The sequence below is a fragment of the Argentina silus genome, assembly GCF_951799395.1.
Source record: "Argentina silus genome assembly, chromosome: 5".
NCBI lineage: Eukaryota > Metazoa > Chordata > Actinopteri > Argentiniformes > Argentinidae > Argentina > Argentina silus.
The window spans coordinates 16139006-16159124 of NC_139659.1; the positions used below are offsets into that span (position 1 = coordinate 16139006).

Below are 20119 nucleotides of genomic sequence, written 5' to 3' on the forward strand. Positions count from 1 at the left end.
TGTTATGTGACAATTCACTGTTTTTTTCGCGAAGAAAGTTGCAGATAAATCTGCTTATCAAAATAGGCCTGTATTAATATGAGCCTATTGTCTATACAAAGCGCGCATGGCATTGTCTCTGACCAACATAGTAGGGTGATTTGGTCTACATGATGGTCTACACTTCATAAAAGGAGAATTCAGTGCATACGGTATGGCTCCGTGCTGGGGCTCTATCTATTAAAAATACCATTCTGTACCATTGTTGCAATCAGGTTATATGAAGTTCACAGTGCCAGTGCCAACATCATCAAGATTCTGAAATAGGCTACTGCGGTATTGAATGTTCTATGAGCTGCGGTCCATTGCATAAGGGTCCTGAACCACGCATCGCTGAACTTGATCATCGGTCTTGCTGGCGTCGGGGTAACTAATGTGTTTGTCCTATTAGAGTTACCTCTGACGAGGAGCTCATAAAAGTTCAAAAAGACTATAATTTCTGGCTCTGCTGCTTCCTCTCACGTTCAGAAAGTGACCCAAACGCGCGCACCCACGCACTATCCTCCTGCCCAGTCTTGTTCCACGCTGCTATAGAGCGACGCAGATCTCTGAATCCCCACCCTCAACACGACAACCGACAGCGCACCAGATAGGATAACTCTGCGTTGGACACCACGCGGGGGACGGTTGGATATATGCCTTCGTAACCGTGGATTGTTTTGTGATTTCTGTTATTGTTTCTATTATCAATCGGATTGCTCCAATTTGTTTTAATGTGGTCCGTTTGGACACCTTCTCTTGGGTTACCTCTATTCGGATGTAAATCGTAGGCTTTGCTCCCCGCGCACCTCTCAAATGACTGAGCGCGGCGCAGAGAGGAGACTGCGTTCTCCAGCCCACTTCAATGTGAGAACCTTGGGCTAAACTTTTCATGGACGCTGCTCTGGATTTTACAGTGCTATCTCTCTCGACCTGGATCTTTGCTTTTCAAGCAGAGAACAAATACATTTTTTCCACGCACAAAAGGGGGTGCCTGCCTTCTTTTGGATTATTTTTCCAAAATGAAGTCCATTTCTGTCCGAGGTAGGTATAGGCTGTAGACTATACGTTTACATCAAATCGAAATGCTGTTTTATATAATCTGATTCCTATGCAGAGAATTGTAAAACGGTTTGGAGAAAAAAGAAACATAATGTCAATGATTGTTAATAAGGGATACGACCGTAGACAACACATTCAATGTTTACTTTCCAAATTACCTTATAAGGAGTTGGATGTTTCTCAAATGATCGGAGCTATACCATATATTATAGCCTACTAGAGAAATAAGCAAACATTTGTTTTGCCTTTATTCATTGACTATGATAAACATTTATAATATAGTTATATTCAGTTTTAATGTTATTGTTGAAATACAATAATCATCATGCCATTTATAACCATCTTGAAGGGTCGTAATCTAAAGCCACAGTTAACAGTAGCCTATTTGGAAAAATGTACAGTAGCACGTGACAGAGAATGGCTGTGAATATACAATGGCAACTTTCCAGATAAAGACCGGATTGCATAATAACGACTTTAAAGACAATTGTTTGCATCATTAGAAATCAGTCTTGTCTTCCCAATTGGTGTTGTTGAAGAAGAAGAACGGAGCCGACGAAACTGATTTGTCGCAGGTTTTCTGTTTGCATTGTAAGTCAAGTTGCATCAAGTCGCGCAATAGGGAGTTGGGGATTGGGCGGGGCATTTTTTGCCTTAACCGATAAAGCGATGAAAGTGCCTGGGTCTGATTACTTGGTTTTAACCATGTGTGCATAGTATACCTTCCAGTACCTATATGTGTTTGTCTTGTCACATGTGCGATAGTGAGTGAGTGTCACAGCTGATTTTTCCATTTCCTGAAGAGGAAATCATCGTCTAAAATCCCATACAAACAATAGGCTATGATTCATTTGACCGAGGGAGGCTGTCCTGTCCCCCTGTCTATCTCACCAGGTGGCAGGGTAGAGAAGAACAGCTCTGAATAATTAACAATAATCCAAACCAAATGCCCAGTGCTGAAAATACATCAAACGATCCCATAGCTCAAAGGAAGCAGAGAGAGAGAGAGAGAGAGAGAGAGAGAGAGAGAGGGAGAGAGAGAGAGAGAGAGAGAACACAGTGTTTAAGTTGAGGCTTTGTTACGGAATGTCTTTTTCCTGACAATTTGACTTTTTTATTGTTGAAAGATTAAGTTGGAAAAGTGTGAATCTAAGTATCTGAGTAGTGTAAGAGAGAGACAGAGAGAGAGAGCATAGTGTGAAGTGGTGTGTGTGTGTGTGTGTGTGTGTGTGTGTGTGTGTGTGTGTGTGTGAAGAGAGAGAGAGAGAGAGAGAGAGAGAGAGGGGTAGGGAGAGAGAAGAGAGAGAAATGCCGACAGGATGCAGCACGATTCAAGGCATAGAGAATTATTGAGAGCAGATGGTAAGAAAAATGCGTAAGAAACAGAGAGCACACAGAGAGAGAGAGAGAGAGAGAGAGAGAGAGAGAGAGAGAGAGAGAGTCCACATCCCTTTTGTAAGTTGACAAACATTGCACAACATGTTTATTATGTCAGTATCCAATGTTGGCACATTCCCAGACTTCTAAATGTAAAGGAAGTGTGCTTTATGCTTTTGCACTGTATGTCGTTTATTTGTATTTTTCACTCTTAGAACATTTTAGAACACTCTTAGACTTTTAGAACACTGCTATGCACTAGAAAGCAACTGCCACTGGCAAATAAAAACAAGGCAATATCATGTTTAGTATTCTGTATTTAGTTACAGCTATGTTATAAAAGTCACACGGCTTGAAAGATCACTCACATGCTCACATGTTATCAGTCGTTCTCCATCACTCTGGTGCAGGACTCAAGAGATGCGTTGTTCGTGCTTGAATGTAAAGGCCAACACATCTCAAACCCGACACTCTAGATCCTGTAGATCAAGCCTGTCATACATGTGCATCTGCACATATGTTCACACAGTTCTTCCGGCACTTTCACTTCAACCACTCTCCCCCTACCGCTCAGCACACATAAATCAACGTCCTAATTGCCTGAGCCGGCCAGCCTCCTTTATTGAAATCCATTAGCTACCCCTTTGGCCTCAGATTAGTCGTAATTGCAGAGGGGTTAAATCCATCCCTGTGTGTGAGCATGCTGTGGGTGGGCCCCTCTCATTAACTTGGTGGACTCTTAATGGTTCAATCAGCCTTGGACACAGAGGAGGCGTGTCTAGGTGTAATGTGTGTGTGTGTGTGTGTGTGTTTGTGTGTGTGTGTGTGTGTGTGTGCGCGCATGCATGATGGACCCTCTTTATACACTTCTGTCATTGGTTTTGTTAACACGATTTATTGTTTCTGGGGCAATTAGTGTCATGTCTGCTGGAATATCTATGGATTCAATTGTCTGAATTCATTTTCTATACTTGAATGAACTCACCATCTGATCCTATTAGCTTCCCTTACTTACTCGAGCACTGTTCAGTATCATTGAAATCAGATCACTCAAATGTATTTGTATAGCGCTTTTTACAAAGACAATTGTCTCAAAATGCTTTATAACAAGAACAATATAAACAATATAAACAATAAATAAACCGAACCATAGACCCCCAAAAAGCAAGTCAAGGAAAAACTCCCCAGAGGGGAGAAAAAAACATAGGGCACAATGGCAAGGAAAAACTCCATGGGAGGAAGAAACCTTCAAAGGAACAAGAATCCAAGGGGACCCATCCTCCTCTGGATAATCAGGTGCTGAACGTAAACTAATCTTGAATGTGGTGTATTGTGGTGCTAGAGTTCAGGAGTTCATAATGAAGGGAAGCCACTTGAGTGGGGCAGTGGTCTGAATGGTGAAACCTGCTTTTTTCCGAGTATGCTTTGGTGTCAGCATGTCACTAGCCCATTGGCTGTGCTGTGATTTGAAGGGTAAAATTGCCCTCCCATCTAGGAACTAGATCTAACTCCTAGCTTTTACGATTGTAAGTACTATGCTGGCTGTATAGCAGGCTCAGATACCTCAGCTGCCCCCAAACCTGGCTTGAGTCAGCTGGGTCACAGCCCTTCTAAGGGCAGCCATTCCACTCGATATCTATCTCATTCGAGTAAAACGTGCAGTTCCTATGGCAGTGGCAGCAGAGGGCGCACCTCAGTACGGTGCAGGAAGGACAACTAACATTGAAGTAATGCAGCTAAAAAGCTCCAAATCAAATAGGATACTAAAAGATCCAAAAGGTATTCAAAAAGCCTGACCTGATCTTTAATTTTCCTAAATTATCTTTCCACTGATAATGAATATAGACAATGTCATACAAACAGACTTTCATCTGTAAGACTACACAAGCTTCCCACTGCTGTCATGACTGCAGAGTCACTACCAATCTTCCACCATAGAATGAAGACCCATCTCTTCAGGCTACATCTTAACGGTCCCTCCTAAAGACCTCTTCACCCCCATTACCCCCCTGTACAAGTTTCTCTCCTGTTAATAAAAAAATGCTGGTCTGAGCAATGTAATATATATATATATATTATATATATATAATGTCCTTGGAAATAAGTCAGATTGCCTTTTAATATCAAAAGAAATATATTGAAAAGCCATTTAAAAAAAATGAAAATCTCAAATTGAGCCCGTGTATTTTCTTCTTGTACTCTCTTTAACACCCCCTGCTGGTAGAACATATAATGTTTTGCGGGAGTGGGAGTTGTCCTGTATTCTCTGGCTGGGTCAAGGGAATGAGAGGGGTACTTTACTTAAGTGATAGCAAGCTCCCAGTTGTTTCCTGTCAAGAGCAATCTCTGCAATCTGCCAGGAAAAGCATTCTTGTAATCACAGTTTCACTCCTATACTCCCACTTAATCCCCACAACAAGTATACCGTCAGGAGCTGCTATTTCTTTTGAACAAAGTGCAGTTCCTGCAAGTCGTCGGTTGAAGAATTCCAAGCAGTATTGCAAACATGAAAATCTTCCAAGAAGGGCAAAGAAATCTGAATTCTGCAGACGTTCCACAGAATAGATCGATAGAGACAATGAAGCGTTTCAGCAATATTTCAAAGAGCTTTGTTTTTTCTCAGAGGACAATGTTTGAAAATGGGTCATCTGTCTTCCATGCTGATGAAGCAATTACGCTTCATAACACCCACAGCAACATCGGCTTCTTTGAAATCCAGGTGTCATTGACTGCTGCAAAATCTTGTATTATTATACATTCTGAAATGCTTGTGATGGCTGTTGTCAACATCATTCTTGGATAAAAAAAAAAAGATGTTATAAAACCAACAAGACACTGGAAGATTTGTTTTAGAAGAAGAAGATTACTTTATAGTCCATTATCACAGAGAAACAGGATTGTGTCTTTTTGTATGTGTATGTGATTTAAATGTGATTATTTTCATGGCTGTGCTAGTCAAATGTGTTTGGCTGCAGCACAGTATTACCAATAATCATAACACTATAAACATCCTGATTTCTTGTTACTGTACCTCTAGTCCACTTCAGGATATTAGCATATTTTACCTCATACCTCCATGAGAACAGATGGCCTCCATGCTGTTAATGGACAATGCATCAATAAGCGAGCTACAAGGGCATGGAGACTAGAGCCAACTCTCACCATTTTAGATCTTAGGATGTTCAAAGAAAGTGCCCCTCCATCTTTCAGCAGAAGAACAAGCATCCCAGTGGTCTGGTAGTTAGGTAACAGGGAGATTGAGAGAGAGACAGTGGTGGGAGCAGGATTTGCTGCAAACTGGATTTTGTTAAAAAACTGCATGTTATACAATGGTATGTCTTTGTATTTGTATTCTCTCTTAGATAAACAGGACATCAATAAATTCACAAGAACCAGATTTAGAACAGTTGCACTTCTGTCTTCTGACAGGTAGCTGTGTTTTTTTGGCTGACCATTCACGTTAGTTAATGTCCCCTCCATATCCATGGTAATAGCTTCAGAAAACCTGGAATTTTGTCTCTTACAGTACCTTGTGTCCCCTCTGTGACCAATTATCAGCACAGGAGCCTCCTATATAGTGTATATCTGAACAAATATGTGGGGTAATGACACCCCAAAGAGTCATAGAAATTATAAAAAGAACATATAAATGGCAAGTGATGTCACACAAAGAGCCAAACAAGCATCAGTAACCTTTATTTGATTAGCTGACAAAAAACAGTTACATAAGAGTTAATTACCGTCACAACATGACGTAACATGCTGCTATGGCATGCACTAGACAGTAGTAGTTGAGTTACTATAGCTTCAACTTTGTTACTATAGCTTCAAGATATCTAAATAGTGTTAAACATTGAGGCAATGGAAAATTTTCACACTCGAGTTCACTCCATCTCTCTGTTATTTCTATAGGTAAAATTGGAGTCAGACTGCATGGAGTCCATGCGAGATACAGCCATTCAGCATCTTTTACAATAGATAACAAGCCTTCAAATTACTGGAAATGTCAGTGTTGCAGATTTGTTTGAAGAAATATATCTCTTTCTTTCAGCCCCATTCATTTTCAAACTCAGGCAGAACTCTACCAGACAGCTCTGACAATGTGTGTCATAAATAATGCCTGAGCATTTGTTTTTGTCTTTAATGAATTCCTCCCTAAAAATACTACACACAGCACATCGCCTGAGATGGAGAGGGACATCTCAGGCTCTCTGGGACTGGGAGCAAGGAAATTTGGATGGCTAGAGAACAGAGGATGCTCAAAAGCTCTCTCTCAGGGGGAAATTCTGTAAGGTAATAGAATATTGATGCCTCTCTCCTCATGCAGCACACACTTCCAGCCCTGCCCTTAACAAGAGCAGCAACTTGGCATGACGGTTTAGTTTTCATTTTCAGTATCTATCACTTGAAAGCTGGCCTCTATATGGCTCTTATAGAGGATTCCTTCCCTGCATATTATGACTGCATATGCTTGTCTTGATGACACTCAGCAGATTAAGCAGAGATGACAACATATCAGGTATATGCCCTACCTTGCCAGAGGGGTTCTTATACTGTATGTAGAGTACCTTGCAAGCTCAGAGCTGAAACTGTTATTCACAGACAAACAACCCAAGTGATGGCTGGGCTTATCACTCACCTCTAAGCAATTTCAATCTGATTTACTTCTCAATGTAATCTTTGTGATCTCCTCTCAGTGTACTGATTAAGGGATTTAAAGAAAAAAAGAGTCAGATTTTGTTTATATGGGCTGCTTTTGGATAGCACCAACTTTGCTTTCTGATATACAGGGCTTGGAGGCTAGATTTACCCCAGAACCAAGAGGCAAATTCAGAATACAAAAGGCTTATTCTTTTGATAGCATGAACGCATCAAAGTGTGTGTGTGTGTGTGTGTGTGTGTGTGTGTGTGTGTGTGTGTGTGTGTGTGTGTGCACTTTCCTCCTCATGTGCATGTATGAATGTGCTCTATGTACTTTGAGTGAATATGACTGTGTTGGCTTTAAAGGAATCAGCATGGGATTTTCTAACCATTCCTCAGTAAATCCTTTTCCATTGCTGAGATGCTGGAAGCAACGGTGAGTTGCAGTTTCTGCCCTCTTTGATTTTCCCTGCACCATAACCTCATTTTAGTGGAGCTGTGATTGGATCAGGTAGAATGAGATTTCTCCCCCACAGCCACCTCTGGTAGCAGGCCATTTGAGAGCAGTGATAGGATAGGAGGGCTGCCCAATAAGGGGCACTATGATTGGATAGGTTTGGTAGGGAAGAATCTCAGGTATTAACAATGCTGTTGCCATTGCAATGGGGTATGAAGTTATTTAGTAAGGAGGTCATCCCATAATAGACTATTGACAGAGAAGTACCCGAACACACAAATATGGTCAACTTCTGCAGTATATTCCAGGAAAATCTATATACTTTTACTCAACACAGCTGAGAGTCTATTCTGGATATTGATTCAGATGTTTGATACTTAATTCCATAATTCCAGCCCATTTTGGGTTTTCACATTTCCTCCCATTGTTATGGGGATTGAAAATATCAATTGTCTTAATGAACTAAATATAGATATTCATCTCACCAATTGTGTATTACTGTGGCTGCCATTAAATCAGCAAAATAACATATCCTGTCATTGGTGTTCTGGATTTTAAGCTGCTTTTAAAATGTTTACTTTACAACACTCCCTCTCCCTCACTCTTAGTCAGGTGACCCATTTCCTCTGCAGAGTGAATCATAATGGCGTAATTAAGAGGGTTTGATCTGCCAGGCAGTTCTGTCGCCATTGTTTGTAGTCCCTTTCACAATGGTAATCATTTGATGAAGGGGCAAAGATATCAGGCCATCCACATGTTTACTAAACCAAACACATGAGAGCCATATCTTAGTGTCTTATAGTTCTGTTATTAATCCAATATTCACTGATCCACAGAGGCCTCTCTGGGGATTTTACTTTCCAAAAGGATTACCTTTTCACTTTGATGTTTTCACAATGTCTTGGTGTAGGATTTTAGCCTTTGGATTCCAGACTTTGAGCTTTGAGAGAAGATCCACTTTATAATATGATATTGTTCTCTGTTTTGACAGTTTATTTTTGCTTTCCGTTGAGACAACAGTGATGTACAATGTGTCCTTGAATTGATTCAGTAATCTGATCTAATTCATTTTTAAAAAGTACAATGTCTGCAGTGTCAAAAGTAAGGCAACATATTCTGTCATTGAAATTCAAACTCATTCTGTCACTTATTATACAACACATACTATGCTAATAAATCTGGGAGATCAAAGGTTGTATTATGTGTCTGGGAATACGAATCTACTAGAACATCGTGCCCTTGGCTCCACATCAGCATTTAGGGTGTAATTGAGTATTCAGTTAGATGAACAATGCTCAGAGACTGTGGTGTTCTAATCATGTGATGCATACATGCAGCACAGTATCGCTGGGGCTACGTTCACAGATATCTACTGTCTTCCTCTGGTGAATACAAAATGTGAAATTTTCATCAGTTGATGAGAGAGAGAGGGAGAGGGAGAGGGAGAGGGAGGAGAGCAGGGGAGATCCCAGTGCAGATACTGTTGTTGATGGTGCCCACATACAAACACATTTCCCTCTTGAATGCGTGGTGGTGAATGTACAACGATGAAAGACAAGACAGGTCAGATGATAGATGCAAGGTCACTGTGGGTGGGAATTCAGAGAGCGAGCGGGAAAGGGAGGGAGGGACAAGGGAAAAGACCAGAGAGACGTATTGGATGTATGAGAGAGAGGGTGTGAGATAGGGATGGAGATAGACAGAAATAGATAGAGCGTGCGATTATTACAGCGATGAGTCAACACACTTTCTTGTCAACGCAAAATCTTAATACAAGCTGCCATAAAACACAAAGTGTTTTGTTCCGAGAAAGCAAATTCCATCTGGAGATAACATAGTTTGAACAATATAATTGAATGATCTAAGAGATGCATTCATATCTCTGTGAACCGATGTTTCACTCAATATACTGCATTGGAGATAAAAGAAAAGGCACGATAGAGGTTCTCCATGTAAGATGTAGGAAAGCATGTTCTGATGAGTGCTAAAACATTACGATGCAACATCAAGCAGTCTTTTCTTAGGTCCCTAAGAAGTCTCCAGCTGTCTCCAGCAAGCGCTACAGTGCCTCTACCGTCTATGGTGCGTCTTCAGGCGTCAGGTTGACAGGCCGACAGGCCGACAGCCTGATCACCATGCCACACCAGTGGTGAGCTTTATATAAACACTAGAGGGCATGCTAATGCCTTTGCCATTCCCCCACTCAAGGGCCACCTCACAGTCATGATACAAAACAAGAGCGACTCAGAGCTCCTAGACCTCCTAGACTAGGCTATGTGCCAAGTGTGACTCTCAAACTAATCCTAGTCTATTAGTAATGGCAGCATGGCGTGAAGATTTCCAGTAGAGCTGATATCATGGAGATGTTTTCTAATATATACAGCACAGTATGATTAAAGAGACACAGGAGAAGATGCAACCAGCATTGTTTTGCCATTCCTACAGTACTACAATTTGGATCATTTGTCAGGGTTGGCAGCTCTTTTATCCTTCCCTTTTCTCTTTGCTGTGTGAGTTCTCGTTCTGTGGCTCCTGATGTATTTCCTTTTATTGTTGGGTTACACAAGGCTCACAGCAGGAACCTGCTAACCACTGTTGTTGAATTCAAAAGGCTCACTAACTTCCCAAGTTCAGGTCCACTTTTCTTGGAGAACATCACTGCATAATAGATAGTGAACTGAGCTTGTATGACTCCATCTCTTAGAGGCCATATAAAACTATGATATTCTGAGCTTTGTTCTATTATCAATGGCAGGAAAGAAAGTTTGGCTGCCAGCTATTTGGACCCAATACAATAAACCTATACCAATATTCATTCAGCCACATTGAAACATACCCTTTCCCCATGCTCAAATGACATCACAACATGGTTTGGCTACTGCAAACATTCCAAATAACCCCAACAGTTACACAATGGATGATGGATAATCGTCTCAATGACAATATTCCCCCTTAATTACATCCTTTATATATACACAGTGTAACTGTAAAGCCACCAAGTAGGGGCTAGTAAGAGCAGACAGTGTGCAGTCTCCAGCTGCACGCTTATTTATCCCACGGCAGCTCACTCTCCCTGTGTGGCAGGCAGAAGGGCTGTGGACTCAACCTCTTCTCTCTCCGACAGCCTGAACAGGGTAAGCAACAGATAAGGTCCCTTACAGCTGCGCCATCCTCCACCATCGCAGCTGCTGTCTGTCGAATACCCGCTTATCAGATCATCGCCGACACTACATCGGGCTTGCTCAACACCTCCTACCCTTTCTCCAGGCGTGTGTGAGATACGCTATCGAATTTCACATCAGCTTGCATTTTAGCTGTTGTTCAGCGGCGAGATAAGGGTGTGAGGAAAAGGCAATGTGAACAGGAGTGATGGGTGGCCAGCAGGGGCGCCGTGGAGGGCAGGACAGCCCTCTTAAATTAAAAGGTGATGGATCAATAAAGGGTTGCAGCTGAGAAGTCTCTTATCAGCACAGAGATGAGAGACCTCAGGGCTGGCTGTGCCATGAGCTAGTGGAGTGGAATGCACCAGGGTTCAACAGCCTCGTGCGTTATCGCTCCTATTTACTGCAGAATCCATTTTCCACCACAGGGGCTTAGTGCACCCAGGCGCACGCGGACAGGAGCAGGTAGTAAATAATGCAGCAGCCTTTCCCCTTCCATAGGAGCTGAGCACTAGAGCCTGTTTGAGGAAACCTTTTTAGAGCACTCAAATTTATTTGGTGTTTTTTGTGATGGTTTGGAGCCCACTCACTCACCTCACAGTGCAACTTTGACAGAGATGTCTTTTTCTTTTTTCTCTCATGACATTTGTATTATCTTTACTTGCTCTGAATTTGCACTGTTTTATCTGGGGACAGAGATAGCAACATATTCCAAAACAGTCGAAATTAAATAAATGTCACACGTAAGAGAGATGAAAATCATTAACGTTATAATACAGTAACATTATAATACAAGTATGCTTACAAGAATACACTAATCATTCTTTAATCCTCTTGCTTTTCATGATATTACACTACATCTGAAGTATTGCGTAACTTTGGTACAGAACACTGTGGTTGTGTGGGTTGAACTTCTCTGATCGTATGTACATTTACTGTTTGTTATCTGACCTCAACTTTGAAGATTGAATAACAAGGTGTGACTGTCTTTGCTTTACTTTATTTACTAAAATTGACAGGGACAATCTGCATCAATCAACATAGATGTCAATGCACCAGTTAAGATGTCTGGAGAATGGAAGGCCTATACTGTACTGTCAAGCAAACATCTGTTTTTTCGCATAGATTGTTGCTGTAAGCAACTTTTACTCTGCCTTTGGAAAGAACGAGTGGGATTGCTGCCGCATTTAATGGCCATAGACTCCCAAATGGTGCAGAGATTGGTTTCATGTGAGAAAGTACGAGAAAGTCTCTGGTCCCCTGAGGATTGTGCCGGGAGGAGGCAATCTAATAGCTGTATTTTTATGGGTCTTCTCTCAATGGTACAAAGTAATTACAAACTACCCTTACCATAGCTGCAGGTGAATTTCATTGGATTTCCAAAGATGGAGGTCTTGTAAATCTTAACAGATATAATAAAGACATATGAAACCGACATTTGATTTTGGAACAATATACAATAAGTTGCTTTGTATCTACTTCCAATCCAAATAAGTATACAGTAGGCCTATGTGAAAACCTACATCTTATGTGTCTTGCATAGTATTTCAGCTTCTGGTTTTTGGTTGGAAAATGTATATGACACTCTGTGGCAGATTCACAGCAGCTAAATATGTGGCTGCAACTCATTATGGGAATTGCTTCTCAGTCCCTGGGATGTGATGGCTTCATGATAATTAGCAGGGGGGACCTGAATGACAGAGAGAACAAATGTGTTTGGTGTGAGCATCTCCTGTGAGACTTACTGGACTCAGAGTCCCAAAGCTGGCACCTGTTTGGTTGCATATGAATATTTACGTCAGAGGACCAAGGCCTGCCTTACTATCAACTCGCTATGAGGACCAATGGGTAATGGCCATATCCTGGAACATTTGGACATTTGTAAATAAAAAAAAATAAAAAAACCCATTTATGATTGATCGTCTAAGGATCATAATGAGGTCATTTCTCGACGCTCAACATGTGAACAGTATTAACATTATTATGCATACAATGGGTATCTCAACCTCTACTCGCTAAATTGATAGCAATCTTATCTTCATAAGGCATTTTCTGTTTCGGTATCATCTCTCTCTCTCTCTTTCTCTGTCTCTCTCTCTTGCTCTCCCTCCTCCTCTCTCTGTCTCACTGGCTCTCTCTGTCTCACTGGCTCTCTCTGTCTCATTCTGTTTGTCTTTTTCTATTGCTTGCTTCTTTACCTTTGGAGTCATTCTTTCTCTGTTATTTATGAGACACCTGGTGTGAAGGTGTGTTGTATCTACAAATGAGAAACAGACTCCTATCAGTTCTTTTCTTGTTTTCTAACTGGGCTCTATTAGACTATCACCCTTGCTGCTGCCTCTGACAGATTTTTCTTTTACAAGCATCACACATTCTAAATCCATCCAAGCCCATTTATTATGCCCACGTTGCTCTACTCTACTGTTCCTCTACAATACACAGTCAATTCTAACACTGTGAATTGGCAAGTGTTAGTGACCACTGGTGAGAAAGAGAATGTTACTGATGTGCTGCAGTCATCAACAGAGAGAAGGGTCAATAGCCCAGGGCACCAATAGTATAATAGATCATTGGCTGCTTACAGGGTATCCACAGTGTACTATCCACTTCAATACAACTTATTGGCAGAGATCATTAGTGACCATGATTGAATGTGATTCTCATGCTCTAAGAAAGTCAATGAAAGTGGAGCAACTCATTTCCCAGAGGCTTTAGAATCTCAATGTCTTTTTTCTCTCTCTGAGGCACAGAGTTTCTCCTACCCACAAAAAAGGTATTGTACCCAAGCAAAGTGATTGTGAGGCAGGTTGTAATGCCACATAAGACTTCTGTGCACGAGCACAAGTCTGTATGGCAAGCAAAACATCAGTTCTATCAAATTGAGTTGCCCTTTGTTTTCCTGTAAGGAGGAACTACTTTTTTGGGGAAGGTCTTGCACTAGAAATGAGTTCTGTCAGAACACACATCATGCTTCAGATAGATGTGATCTTAGTGCTGGTGTAACAGTACTATATTAAGTCCCCTCCCTCCACCCCTCTCGAAATCCCAATGACGCATTAAAATCCCCTCTGAGATCTCTAGCACAGGCCGAGTGGGCAATTCCCAGCTGTCCTCATGTGTGATTAGTTCCATTTGCTCTGTTAGTGTGGAGCCATTTTTCTCAACACACCAATGTTTTATTAATTTGCGAGAGCCCATCCCCTCCTTCGCTCTTGCTTCCTTCTTCTATCTTTTCCCCGCTCTCTCTACTCTGTGTTCTCACTATATTAAGTGGTAAAAAGCAACCATTTTTCACTTTAGGACAAGTCTCCAGCTGGTGCACAATGCTGCTGCTCTCCTCTTTATAGTTTGAAATGGTATACTTCACCCGTTGGGGAAATATCAAGATGGTTTCTGTACAAGTGCATTATACCCCCTTAACCAAGTAAATGTTGCTTTTTACTTAATTTTTCATTACAAAAAATGGCTGTAGAAAAGAGAAACTTCCTGTGCTATAGTTGGAGATCTCATATCTCATATGACAGAGGCAACTGTAGAATATGTGTGCTATTGAGTTATTTTATGAAATGTTATGTTATTTATATTAGTTTGAATCCCAAATTAATGATGATGAAACATCATAACTTATCATCTTCAGTATGCCAATACTGGTATAAATGGTATATATATATATATATATACACACGAAAGTTTAAGATTATTTTGGGATGATTTACAGGAGACAGTTGGATTTTATGTACCAAGCACAACCAAACACAATCTCACAACTTTTGTTCTCCTCTCTTACAGTTGGAGAACTCTACTTTCTTGTCCTTTGGCTTCAATCAGTGCCGCGGATGGAGGGTTGCCCAGCCCCATGCATATGCCACAGTGAGCCGCGGCCCACTCTGGCCTGCCAACAACAGGGCCTCTCCTCAATCCCCACAGAGATCCCCATCCACAGCCAACGTATCTTCCTCCAGAACAACCGGCTGACTGCGGTCCGCTCCACCAGCTTCAGCCCCTGTAGGAACCTTACTGTGCTGTGGCTCTACTCCAATAACATCAGTCACATTGAGGCAGGGGCCTTTTATGGCCTGGAGAGACTGGAGGAGCTGGACATCGGGGACAATGACTTGCGGATCATCAGCCCCACGGCCTTCCGTGGCCTGTCCAGACTGCACACCCTGCACCTGCACAGGTGTGGCTTGTCAGAGCTGCCTGTCGGTGTTTTCAGGGGACTCTTTTCCCTGCAGCACCTCTATCTCCAGGACAACAACTTACTGACTCTTCATGATGATACGTTCCTGGACCTGGCCAACCTGACTTACCTGTTCCTCCACAACAACAAGATCAAGACTGTGACAGACCACATGCTGCGAGGCTTAGTGAGCCTGGACAGATTGCTGCTGCATCAGAATCGAGTGACATTTGTCCAACGCAGGGCTTTTCACGATCTGCGCAAGCTGACCACTTTGTTTCTGTTCTTCAATAATCTAACGGTGTTGACTGGGGAGACCATGGACCCCCTGGTGTCTCTCCAGTACCTGCGTCTGAATGGGAACCAGTGGATCTGTGACTGTCAAGCCAGAACGTTGTGGGACTGGTTCAAGGGCTTTAAAGGGTCCAGCTCAGAGCTTGAGTGTCATGTTCCAGCCAGACTGGTGGGGAAAGACCTTAAACGGCTAAAGAACACTGATCTGGAGGGATGCTATGATAGTTCTCATCATACCTGGATTAGTGTATTCGGCTCCAAGACCCGTTCTGGAAAGTTCCCCAGCACTGAGAGTCCGCTCAGGGCTGGTATTCCCCGGTGCTGCCTCTCAGACAATGACAAGTCCTCTATCATCTCCAGCAAGGGGCTACCAGACCCCTCCTCCTATAATAGCAGACAAATCACCAACAATCCTTTAAAGGAAAAAGAAAACATTTCCAAAACTAAACTCTTGGAAACTGACCAGATGAAGAATGGCAGTCAGAACAAACAGAGTCTAAATGATGGCCCTATCAATGTGGACCAGTCCCCAGAGGACCTAGACCCTTCCACTGACCCTTTGGAGAAGAAGAAGAGATGTACGAAAAATAATCTGTCAGACCCTGAATGTCTCAAAGACCATGGATCTACAATTCGAGCGTTAAGGCTTCTTTTTCTACCCATTCTTTGGCTATCCTTAGACTTCTGTTAGGAAGTACAATCACATAAGATATAACTTGCCAGTGTGACTCATTGCAATTGTCAAGGATTCAAAGAGAAATCTAAAGAGAGCAATGAGAGAGCTGAAGAAAAAAAAAACACAATTCAACAAATGGATGCCTTTTTACAGTATGTCAATACCAATGTATATAGTTAATGGATCTGTGCCCAGATAATACTGTATGCTCTGCTCAGCTATCAAATGTCCTCTCTGGGATGTCCTCCCTTCTCTAAGCTTACTCTGCCAATGGTGGTGACTGGTTATCACAAAGACAATGAAACAGGACTGAGCACAAATGCTGTTTAAACCAAGAATGTTTTGAGGTTTCCTTCATGACAACCCCAAAGATGTGACAGATCTTTTTCCTTCATCTATTTTTGTTAATTATTTTTTCTTAGAGTGATGAATTGATTTATGTAATGCTATTTTTATGTTTTTAAGTGTAAAAGTATGAAAAGTTTATGTTTCTATGTTCTGTTTTCTTGTCACAGTGTGGTTACGGGTAGCAATCTCATATGACTGCTGTCTATTTGTTCACTGAAGTTCCTGTATATTATAAATATGCATTTTATTTTACTTGTGTAAAAGTATAAATATATTACAAATAAAGTATTCTCTTTCTTAAGTTTTGTCTATTGACATTTCCAAACATGATATGAACAGCTTTTAAAAATGACCAAGGAAACACAAACCTTGCATACTGGGATTGTCATACAGCACGGTTCATAACATTATAATATATTATATTTGGATAAATACGTTTAAACTACTGAGAGCAAACCTCCCATTTTTCTTCATTATGCTGGAATGTATCATCAAGATGTAATTAAGGCTAAACCCATGAGCAGAGACCTGCTAGATACGAAGGTGACACACATAAATCAATGTGCGGATTCAAGGCCAATCAATGTAATATTGGCATATTATTATTATTATTAGGTGTAATGATGCATGTCTATTCTCTTCCCCCTGAATATCTAATAGTAAAAATGGACTGTAGTAGGCTACTGGGTAAGCAAATTAACATTCATATAACCATAGACGGATGGAATATAGTATCTGCTTAATATTCTACAATGGACATTCTCATTTTCTTGTTATTGTTTTACTGTTGGAATTCACTCCAGCCCTCTCTTGACAGTTTATAGGCAGCAAGAACCTATGGGAATACATTTACATTATATGCTTATGGCATCTGCCAGCATACTGCAAAAAGAGGTGGTAATGTAATGGGATACTGCATACTGCTACTTTCTAAATAGTATCATCCAAGATATCATTGAAGTTCCAGGAGAATATAGTTATTTAGGGGTGTTCATATGATTTTCTACAAAGGTAAATAATTGTTTTACTGAAAAATGACATTTAAGTTGTTATCATGCATCACATGGGTATTAATCCAAAATGTGCACAAAAATGTCTTGTCCCCTTCAATCATGATCAATGATTTTAATGATGCAGGTAATGAGCACTTTGGTACAGTATCAATATGTCAATATAGATTAAATGAGTATTCCATAAAATATTTCCATAACACATGAATCATTAAACACAAACATGCTCCAAATCAATACCATAATATCAAAAAAACAGTCATATTATTGACATTTCTCAAAAGCAACCTGCTTAAAATGTTGTAGTTATAAACACCTGACAAATTTCAGCAATTTTCCCTCATACTGTAGCAGTCTCTTGAGTCACATGCGACGTGGTTAGATTTAATAACAAATAAAAAATAATTACACCATTCTTATGGAGAAAGCAGTTGGTTAAGCAAAATGTAGTCAATATATTAAAAAAATAATGTCAACCTTATGGGCAAGTCTCATAAACATGTAAATTCTCATACGCACATGCATTATACACTAGTTACTAACATGATTTGTGTCTGAAATAAAAAAAATCTCTCATTATACAGTACAGTACCTGGGATAGTATATCCAAACCTAGAATATGAATGATCCATGATAGTCTAAACTTGAATGCTTACTTGAATCTCACAGTACATATCCCAGCTCTTTTCCCACCAACCTCAAAGACTGTCGTGAAGGAGGTAGGGCTTGCTTTACTAGGGCAGTGTGACTCATCCAAATTCTTCTCTGCGCACTATTTGAAAAATAGAGGGTAACATTAATCCACTTGTTCTTTATGCATGTGACGCCCTCAGGAGTGTCAGGTTTGATATGTGTTAATGTTATTAATTAATTAATTTTCCATCAGTATTCTGGTTGTTGTGGTGATACTGTACAGTGGTAGTACTGTATAGTTGTAACAGTAGTGGCAAGAGGAGAAGCAGCAGTGACGTTGTTGCTTTTGTAGACATGTTACTGGCATCAGAAATGGAGCAGACAGGATATTAGCCATGACAGCTCCTAGATACGTATAACCATGTCAAACCAAAACCAGGATAGATTCAGGTCCTCTGAATAATTTCAGCTCTGGTCAAAAACAATATTCTACTCAGACTTCGACTGGAATCTGAAAGCAATATTTTATTTATGTTGCTTCATTATGTATTAATTGCCCTCTTAATAAAGTAGATACAGTACAGGTTAATTTAATCTATGCATTTCTTATGTTCACCCCAGGATAAAGTAGGATTCTAAGAACTGGAGCACAAAACAAAATTCACTTCTATACCTTTGACATTCATCATCAACATTTCACATTTTTGTGAATGACAACAACATGATGACATGCAAGTATGATGACATACACTGACACATGCCAGTCTGGGGACTTCAGCAATATCCACTGCAATGGCAGGAATGATAATCCAACACACTTGATTTATAAATCCTAAATATGTTGATATTTAATGTAGCCTCCCTCTCAAAACATCAATCATCTGTTTTTTCTTAGTAGTGGATGATGTTGGATGATGTGCTACAGTCAGCAGGAGTTTTTTCTTAGTAGTGGATGATGTTGGATGATGTGCTACAGTCAGCAGGAGGTTTTTCTTAGTAGTGCTAGATAGCTTGGCTTCCCCACCTTCTTGTCTTTCCAGTGTTAGAAGGAGAAATAAATAATCATATCAATGAGCCTGCAAACCTTTTCTAGAGATTTCAGCTGTCCTTTCTTCTCTTACTTTGCTCTGTTATGAGTAACCAATGTGTGATACAGAGGATACAGAAACATTCCTACATGTTTTTGTTTGTAAATGTAACCTTTATTCAGCAAATTATGTTTTTTTCCCCTACCTCCAACCCCAGATTGCTTGCAGGTTTGATGGGCAGTTTCCTATAGTGAACTCTGACCCTGTACTCCCCTATGGAGCAGTGGGTGGGAGCAGAGGTCAGCTAGCACAGCTGACCTCTGACAGCAGGTCCCCCCAGGGAGTGGAACATATCTGCCTTCGCTACCAAGTTAATTGGAGAGTGTGAATTAAACTTGCAAATAATTCACACACTCAGTGTTGGCATTGTGAACTATATTCACTTGTTGCTTTTTAGATGTCTTTGATCCACTATAAATAAGGAAATGCATCAGGGTCAAGTATTCATGTGAATGAAATCACAGTTGACACATGCTGACAGTTGACAGAGGTATATGTCATCAAATGTACAATGTATGTCAGTTCAGTGTCATCATATTGTACCATGGAGAGGTTGCATGTGAGTGAATTCAGCTCAGAGTGGCCCAAATCATGGAAAAATTAATCACCCGTCACACTTTAAAACCAGAGGGCTTGACAGGACAATACTTTACATGTTTTTTTCAATGAGGCCAGCATAGCCGCAGAGGTACAGCGTTAGGGACTTCAGGGGTTTTACAATATGTATAATTCATGGATAACAAATATACCAATCAAATTGGAGTATATCATCCGTGCCTCTTTTGAAAGAGGGCCCCATTTCTTCAAGGGGCACTCACATTTATATCAGACAGAAACAATTTATCAGAGGGTAATCTGACGCATCCCGGGCAGGCCCTGTCAACATCTTGGGCAGGTTTTGCTGCAAGCTCAGTTGCAATATGTAAACTGCAAGGGAATTAATGTTCTGCAGTTCTGAATGTTTTGTGGATGTTTTTCCTACATCATTAAGGTTTCTAGGTGTGTGAGGAGGCACAAAAAATAAAGACTAATTTTACCCAATGAATTTACCCTTTGGCTTGCTAACAGTTCATTTCCGAACAGTTGCAGTGATTGTCCCCTCAAGGTCTCTCAAAATACATCCAGTTCCGTGTGTGAACTATCAGCTAGTGAATGTATTATAAGTAGATATGGC

At 40.8% G+C, this 20119-nt stretch overlaps 1 protein-coding gene across 2 annotated transcripts; it reads left to right on the forward strand.

Moving 5' to 3' along the window:
- The first annotated feature begins 674 nt into the window (after positions 1–674).
- On the forward strand, positions 675–16507 carry LOC310805141 (reticulon-4 receptor-like). 2 transcript variants are annotated; one of them, XM_083670703.1, is made up of 2 exons: positions 675–1062; positions 14506–16507. In XM_083670703.1, exons 1-2 carry the CDS (start codon positions 1041–1043, stop codon positions 15879–15881), a joined length of 1398 nt encoding a protein of 465 aa, XP_083526829.1. In that variant the 5' UTR covers positions 675–1040; the 3' UTR covers positions 15882–16507. The 2 variants fall into 2 exon arrangements, with proteins under 2 accessions (XP_083526829.1, XP_083526830.1); XM_083670704.1 differs by lacking the exon at positions 675–1062 and adding an exon at positions 6689–6750.
- Positions 16508–20119: the final 3612 nt, after the last annotated feature.